The sequence below is a fragment of the Petaurus breviceps genome, unplaced genomic scaffold, assembly GCF_028583685.1.
Source record: "Petaurus breviceps papuanus isolate PSGF00001 unplaced genomic scaffold, PetGlider_PUasm1.0 90686, whole genome shotgun sequence".
In the NCBI taxonomy this organism is placed as follows: Eukaryota; Metazoa; Chordata; class Mammalia; order Diprotodontia; family Petauridae; genus Petaurus; species Petaurus breviceps.
In genome coordinates, this window is record NW_027187309.1 from 8,472,199 (window position 1) to 8,479,886 (window position 7,688).

At 40.4% G+C, this 7,688-nt stretch overlaps 1 protein-coding gene across 1 annotated transcript; it reads right to left on the reverse strand.

The window, feature by feature from the left end:
• Positions 1–4,353: 4,353 nt before the first annotated feature.
• On the reverse strand, positions 4,354–5,694 carry CTSD (cathepsin D). The gene is given in 5 exon segments (XM_069065407.1): positions 4,354–4,582; positions 4,585–5,280; positions 5,283–5,570; positions 5,573–5,624; positions 5,626–5,694. Coding segments are annotated over 5 exon segments (1,209 nt in total). The 5' UTR covers positions 5,689–5,694; the 3' UTR covers positions 4,354–4,472.
• Positions 5,695–7,688: the final 1,994 nt, after the last annotated feature.

A 7,688-nucleotide genomic window follows, 5' to 3' on the forward strand; every position in this document is an offset into this window, starting at 1 on the left:
GGCCAGATTTGCATTCAGGTCCTCCTGACTCCAGGGCCAGGGCTCTATTTACTGCGCCACCTAGTTACCCCCGCAAAATTATTTTCAACACGATACTATACTCATTTCTATCTAAATCAAATACCCACTAGTTAAGAGGAATAAATACATCTTTGTTTAATGTAACTACTGTCTAATAACAAAAGATAGCGTTATATAAAATGGTGATAAAATTGAGGTTTTTCCAATAAGATCAAGAAAGAATGCTATTTTATGTAGGATAAGAAATGCAAACTTTAGCAGTATGACAAGAAAAATAAAATGAAGGAATAAGTATGGGCAAAGAATACAGTAAAACATCACATTTTTGCAGATGGTGAGAAGATTTTTTAGAGAACCCTAGAGAGTCAAATAAAAATAAATTGGAACATTAAATGGAAAATATTCTAGCTGAAATTATTTTACACTATATACAAAGATAAGTTCCAAATTAATATATGACTTTGCCATGAAGGATGACATAATAAACAAATTAAGGATGTAAAGAAGAAAATGCCTTTCAGGTCTATGAATAAAGAAAGTCTCCACAAAGGATAGAGAGGATTACAGAGAATAAAAAACAATTTTGACAATTTAAAATTAAAAGCAAATAAAACCAACTTAGTTAAAATATAAAGGGAATGTAGTACCTGGAGAAAATTATTTGTAACAAATTTATCTGATAAATATTTTAAAGAGACAGAGCAAACTAATTTATATTTATAAAAGAGCAATTCTCCAATTAATAAGAATAAAGGATCTAAAAACAAAAACTAGCTGGGTGACCTTGGCCAAGTCACTTAACACCAATTGCCCTGCTTCCCCCCTCCAAAAGAGCAAAAAATAAAAAATCAAAAGGAGACAAGTGTGTCCCAACATATATATGGGGGTGGCTAGGTGGTACAGCGAATAGAGCACCAGTCCTGGAGTCAGGAGAACCTGAGTTCAAGTCCAGCCTCAGACACTTGACACACTTACTAGCTGTGTGACTTCGGGCAAGTCACTTAACCCCAATTGCCCTCCAAAAAGCAAAAAAAAAAAAAAAAAGAAAAAAAAGAACAAAGAATCTACACACATGTAATCCCTAGAAATTAAGCAGGGGTATCAATTGGGGACAGCCAGATCAGATTGTTGTGTATCAATGTAATGGGATACTATTACTATGTAAAAAATTATAAAGGGAATGGTTTCAGAAAAATTGGGGAAGACCTACTTAAACTGAAATAAAATGTAGGGAGAACCAGGAGTATATTTTATACAATCACAGTATTCTAAAGATAAACAGCTATGGAAGACTTAAAACTTAAAAGCCCTCAAAAATGTAAAGACCAACCACGATTCCAGAGGATTCAATGTGAACCATGCTATTCACCTCCTGACAGAGGGGAGATGAATTCAGGTTGTAGGCTGTATCCATTTTTAGCAGGTTGCATCTATTTTTTTTTAATACGCTTTTAGGAAATTTGTCATGCTTGATTATATGTATTTTTTTTCCATTGGGGAGAGCAATAGAAGTGAGGATTTTTGTTATTTGAACAACACAAAACATTAAATAAGGAAAAAAAAACTTTTAAAAAGTGATAGGATGTAAATTCTTCTAACACTGAAAGAATCTTCAGTACAATTACAATATCAAACCAAACGAAGTAGATAATACTAATTCTATCTTGTTTCCTCATTGTTCTTATTTCTTCTGCTAGATATCCATAGATTGAAATTTTCATTACACATAGCATGGTGATTATGAATAGTAAGCATAGCAATATATGTATATACATATATATTTAAATTTGTGAATCACTATTATCTATTATAGACAAATACAATATTATTGATAGTAGGGGGAGCTAAATGGTGCAGTGGATAAAATGTGGGGCCTGAAGTCAGGAATACTCATCTCACCTGTGTGACTTGGGGCAAGTCACTTAACCTTCTTTGCTTCAGTTCCTCAACTTTAAAATGAGCTGAAGAAGGAAAGAGCAAGCCACTCTAGTGTTTTTGCCAAGAATACCCTAAATGAAGACACAAAGAGTCAGATATGATTGAAACAACTGACCACTAGTTTAAGTAGGTCTTCCTAGATTTTTCTGAAACCATTCCCTTTATAATTTCTTGCATGTACTGGTATCCCATTACATTAAAATACAAGAATTTGGTCAGGCATCCCCCAATTGATACCCTTGCTTGGTTTCTAGCAGGGGTATCTGTGTCTGCATATTCTTTGTTCTCATTAATTGGGGAATTGCTCTTATAAATATAAATTAGCTTGCTCTATCTCTTTGAAATATTTATCAGATTAATTTGTTACAAGTAATTTTCTCCAGGTACTAGATGCCTTTTTAATTTTAACCAAGTTGCTTTTATTTGTTTTTAATTTTATATTGTCAAAATTGTTTTTTTATTCTCTGTAATTTTTTCTATCCTTTGTGGAGAATTTCTTTATTCATACATCTGACAGGCATTTTCTTCTTTACTCCCTTAATTTGTTTGTGATGTCATCCTTTATGGCAAAGACTTATATTAATTTGGAACTTATCTTTGTATATAGTGGGAAGATTGTGTTACTAGTATTAACACTGCCACTCCCACTGTTGCTGTAACAACAAAGGAAAATATAACACGAATCAAGCTACTTTGATTACTAACTCATATACTTTAAACTTTAAAAATAATCTTCCAAGTCCAAGGTTTTGAAGGTGAACCTTCCATATTTACTTAGCAATATACAGCAAGAGAACAAACATCTATTCCCCTCTACCACATGGCTTCCATGAACAACAGCAGTCATGACTTGGAGGGAACAGAAAAAGTCTTTAAACATTCTGACTCTATGCCTGAACAAAATTAATATTTCATACCAGGGGCACCAAAGATTTTGCTATTTCTTGACCTCTTGACTAATTAAATGTTATGCCCTCTCCCTACAGACTGTACCTTTTCCCACCCAGCTAAATGATATAATCCATCTTCTCCTTCTCTATCTCATGTACTGAGTTATTTCCCTACTGAACAAGTTTAAATCTGCAGCACAGAATTGAAAGCCACAATTCATTGCATAACCCCTAAACTATCTGTTCCCTTGTATATAGAATTATTAACCTATTCTACACCACAGTTCATGAGTTAAATGCTTCTGTTCTTTTCTCTAAAAGCAGGCGGGTGCAAAGGAGGATCTTTCAGGTCAACACACATTTTAAAAGTAAACCTATATTCAGTTTTTTTTTTCCTGGCACCACTGGTAATATAATGAAAACTGATACAGTTCTATTTATCAAGGACTTTATAGTATTAAGGGGAGAACATGAAATGCACATAAATATCTATCATATAAAGTAAACTTTGCAAAGGACAGAGGAAACAAATGTATCATGAGAAATTTAATGAGGGAGAGAACATGCTGAAATTCTGAGGGCAGTCTAGGAAGGCTTTATGGAAGACATTAATTTTGGGTTAGTTTTTAAGTGATAAGAGATATTTTCATCCTGAGACAGAAGACCTGGGTGATAATGTTAGCAAATTCATGGAAATGTGAAATGACAGGAAATGTGAAATGACAGGGTGAGAAGAGGGCAGGGAGATTAGTCCAATTTAGCTAGTTGGGAGAGTGTATGATGGAATAGGAAGAAAGCCTAGGCAAGTCAATTGGAGCCAGTTTTGATAGGCCTTGAATGAAAGAGCCAGGAAAAATCCTAGGAGAGATAGTTATTTTACAAATAAGAACAAAAATATTAAGATTTTTTTTTACTAATGGTCTTGATTTGGGTCCCAATTAGAAGACTGTCAGTTTTCAAGATTCTTGTGGTCCTAAAACATTCTTTTTTTTTTTTTATTCCAACTATTTGCAATCACAGAAGAGATACAGAAGGCTGGTGGAAGGGCTGGAGGTCCCAGCCCCACATTCTGAGTGGAGCCCACAAAGCTGCCCCCCAGAGGGCATTTCTGCCTGCCCCCTGGAGTGGCTTGGAGTAGATTCTCAGGCCTCCTGTCTGGGGCTGGGCCTGGGCCTGGGAGGCAGGGGATCACAGCCTGAGCCCAGTGATAAGGGCCTGGTCCAACACCCACGGCTCAGCTTCCTGGGGCTCAGCCTTGTGCAAGGTGAGGCCCAAGGCCCTGAAGCATGGAGGCAGGGGGAGGAGTCTCCTCTTCCAGGGACTAACCCAAGACTCCTGCTCCCTCCACTTCTAGCCTCTCTCCCCAAAGGCCTGAGGAGGCAGACAAAATCCTCTCAGTAGCAGTTCTGGTCCTGGCCTGCCTAGGAGTGTGTGGGAACCGGGGGTTCTGGCAGACGGAGTCTTGGACTACAGCAGAGCAACAGCGGAGGGGTCAGGGGGCCCTAGGGCCACAGGAAGCAGTGATGGGCCTCATGAGGACTGGAGGGGGCAGTGGTTTGTTTGACAGAAGGCCCCCCACCCCAGCGTAGAGGTGAGGGCAGCGTGAGCCAGGACAACAGGTAATCAGCGGGCCCTGGTGAAGCCCACGAGGTTTTCGTCCACGTTAAAGACGGTGTAGTACTGGCCGATGAAGACGTCTCCCAGGATCCAGAGGCGGCCCCCAGGCGGGGGATGTCCATGCCCATGAAGCCGCTCAGGCATACAGTCTGTCCAGCCTGGATCACCTTGAGAACATATTGTTCTCCAGTGAGTTCAAAAGCCTTTTTCCCCAGCACAAGGGAGACAGGTGGGAGGCTGGTCACTTTCTCACAGGGGAACATGTACTCCCCTTTGATCAGAGGCACAGTCCCCAGAGTTTTGTGTAGGCTCTTGATCTCTGCTACAGGGCCAGTGATGAGAGAGGTGCCCGTGTCCACAATGGCCTCACAGCCGTCCTTGCACAGGGTCAGGTCATTTGTCACCTCCACCTTGTCCATGTGGACTTGCCAATAGGCCTGCTGCGTGACGTTGAGGTAGGTGAACTGGTAGTACTTGCTGTCTGTGCCCCCGAACATCAGCTCCCTTCCAGGCTGGGCGGTGGGGTCCATGTTCAGGTAGAAGGAGAACACGTTCTTCTCCACCAGTTTCTGCCTCATGAGATTGTCAAAGATCTGCATGACGGCGTCCAGGGAGATACAGTGGAAGGCCATGCCCAGGATGCTGTCAAACTTGGCGGCGATGAAGGTGATGCCGGGCTGCTTGGTAGCTTCCCCAAAGGTCTGCTTCTTTACCTTCAGATTGCTGCTTCCTGAGCCTTGCCCCTCCGAGGAATAGGGGAGCATGATCATGTCCTCACTCAGGTAGCCCGAGAGCCTGCCTGACCCGAGATGGCGAAGTCTGTGCCGTTCTTCACATAAGTGCTCGATTGACTCCCATTGTACTTGTGATGTAGCCAGCAGGCAATGTCCCACATACTGAAGTGGACGGACGGCACCCACAGGTTGGAGGAGCCTGTGTCAAAGACCACAGTGAATTCCTGTGGCGGGGTTCCAATGCCTATGGCGCCATAGTACTGAGCGTCCACGTGGTTCTTGAGTATCTCAGGAATCGGGCCAGTGGTGGGGAGCGCCCCCAGCGCGTACTTGGAGAGGGGCTGTGCGGCGGGCTGCACGGGGCCGCCCGCAGGGCCTGGCTGATGGACTTGAACTTGTGCAAGGGGATCCTCATCAGCGGGTGCCAGGAGGGCAGCGGCAGCGCACAGCAGGAGGGCACACGGGAGGCCCAGCCCGAAGGGCTGCATGGCAGCGGCGGCAGTGACAGGGCCGGAGCGGCGGCTGCAGGGCCGGGGTCCTAAAACATTCTAAGGCAACTTCTTTCCTTTTAATATTTCTATATTACTCATTTTTTTCCATTATTTCTCTTTAGACTCATTCTTTGTTCTTTGTCGTCTGACTTGCAACTCTTAATAGATCTGCGTCAATCTACGTAACTTTTAAGTGTAGTTGTGTTCTTATTACATTGGAGATTAAAAGTAAATGATTTTATTTTATCTCATTGGGAGCTTTTTTCCTCTCTCTGATTGTCTTAACTTCTTGATTCAGTTTCCAAAAATCTCTCAGCACTGATGCCATTAACTCTTTTCTCTCTCCTTTGATTTTTCCCCTTCTCTGGTCTCTCTTTTCTCAATTTCTCATTTACTCTATCCCACAAGATACTTGGGTTGGTAGATGGCATATATGATTTTTAGTTGTACATTGTCTTTTAGTTGTTTATGACCTTGCATAATTCATTACCTCTTCTCAAAGCCTCATCTCCCTTAACCATGGAATGAGTACTTTGCACACCATAATTTCTAAGGTTTCTTTTAATTCTGGAATTCTATAAATTTTGCTCTGATATTGTATCAGTCCCAAGTCTGTTTCCTTTTGGCTTCCTTTTATTTCTACAAAGATTGTAGTCATATGGAGTCTGCCTATCAGTCAAGCTGTTATTATCTCAGTATTTATAAAACAATAAAAAATTCACCTTGGTGAAATTTCTCTTAATTATATCCTTCCTTTCTACATAGTAAATAAGAATTGCCTATCAACAATGAGTCCAATGCTTCATCATTTTTAAATCCTTGTCTGAATTTGTGTGTATCCCTGGGTGGGTGGTTGTTTGGAGTGTATATATGGCCTTTGGGTAGCCCTTGACCTGCCTCTCTGATAGACCGAATGATCTATTTAATATTTTCTAAGTGTAAATATGTTACAGGGGATAGCAGTGGGACCTATGATTTTTATTAACATAGGGATCTCCAAGCAAGACCTCCTTCTAACAATGCAGCTCATTCTCTAGTCTTAGACAATTGCTTAGAATCTTGAAAAGTTGGTGTTTTACTCAGTTACACAGATACAAGGTTGTAGGAGAGACTTCAGCTCAGGTCTTCCTACCGCCAAGGCCATTTCTCTGAACTGTATATATACCCTGACAATTGTCAAAGCTTTTGAAGTTGTAAGAGGCAATAGACATCCTGGAAATCATAAAGGACCATTCCTTCATTTTAATTGTAAAGATAGTAAAATGCACTGAGGGTAAGTTATCATATAGCTTATGTATACTTCTGTGTCATAAAATCCAATTCAATTCAATATGCATTAATTAATTATCTGCCCTTTGACAGATATTGTGTCTATCATGTAAGATAATAAGGCATAGGTTTTTATTTTTTTTAAGTGCTAACAAAGAGTCAGCAAAGGGGAATGGAAGGATCACTAATTTAGAAGTCAGAGGGTCTGTCAAATACTGTCTCTGTCAACCTACTACCTTTGTGACCTTGAATAGATCACTTATCCTCTCAGGGAACAGTTTCCTTTTTTTTTTTTTTTTTTGCTTTTTGGAGAAGGGGGAGAAGGGAAATTGGGGTTAAATGACTTGCCCAAGGTCACAAAGCTAGTAAGTGTTAAGCACCTGAGACCAGATTTGAACTCAGGTCCCCCTGATTCCAAGGCCAGTGCTCTATTCACTGTGCTACCTAGCTACCCCAACAGTTTCTTTATCTCTTAAATCGTGGTTTTGCATGAGATGGTGTTTAAGATCCTTCCCAACTCTAAATCTAAGATTCTATGATTCTACACTAATGATGTATGGACATAAATAAATTATTTCTAAAGTACTACATAGCCATTGCAAGACATAGCTCTACTGTACCAGACAAAATCACATCCAACATGGAGACAGGAATCACAGCTCCCAAATTCCTACTCCTGCAAAAAGTTACTAGACTAAATAATGATAAAGAAATCTAGTGAGAAACTA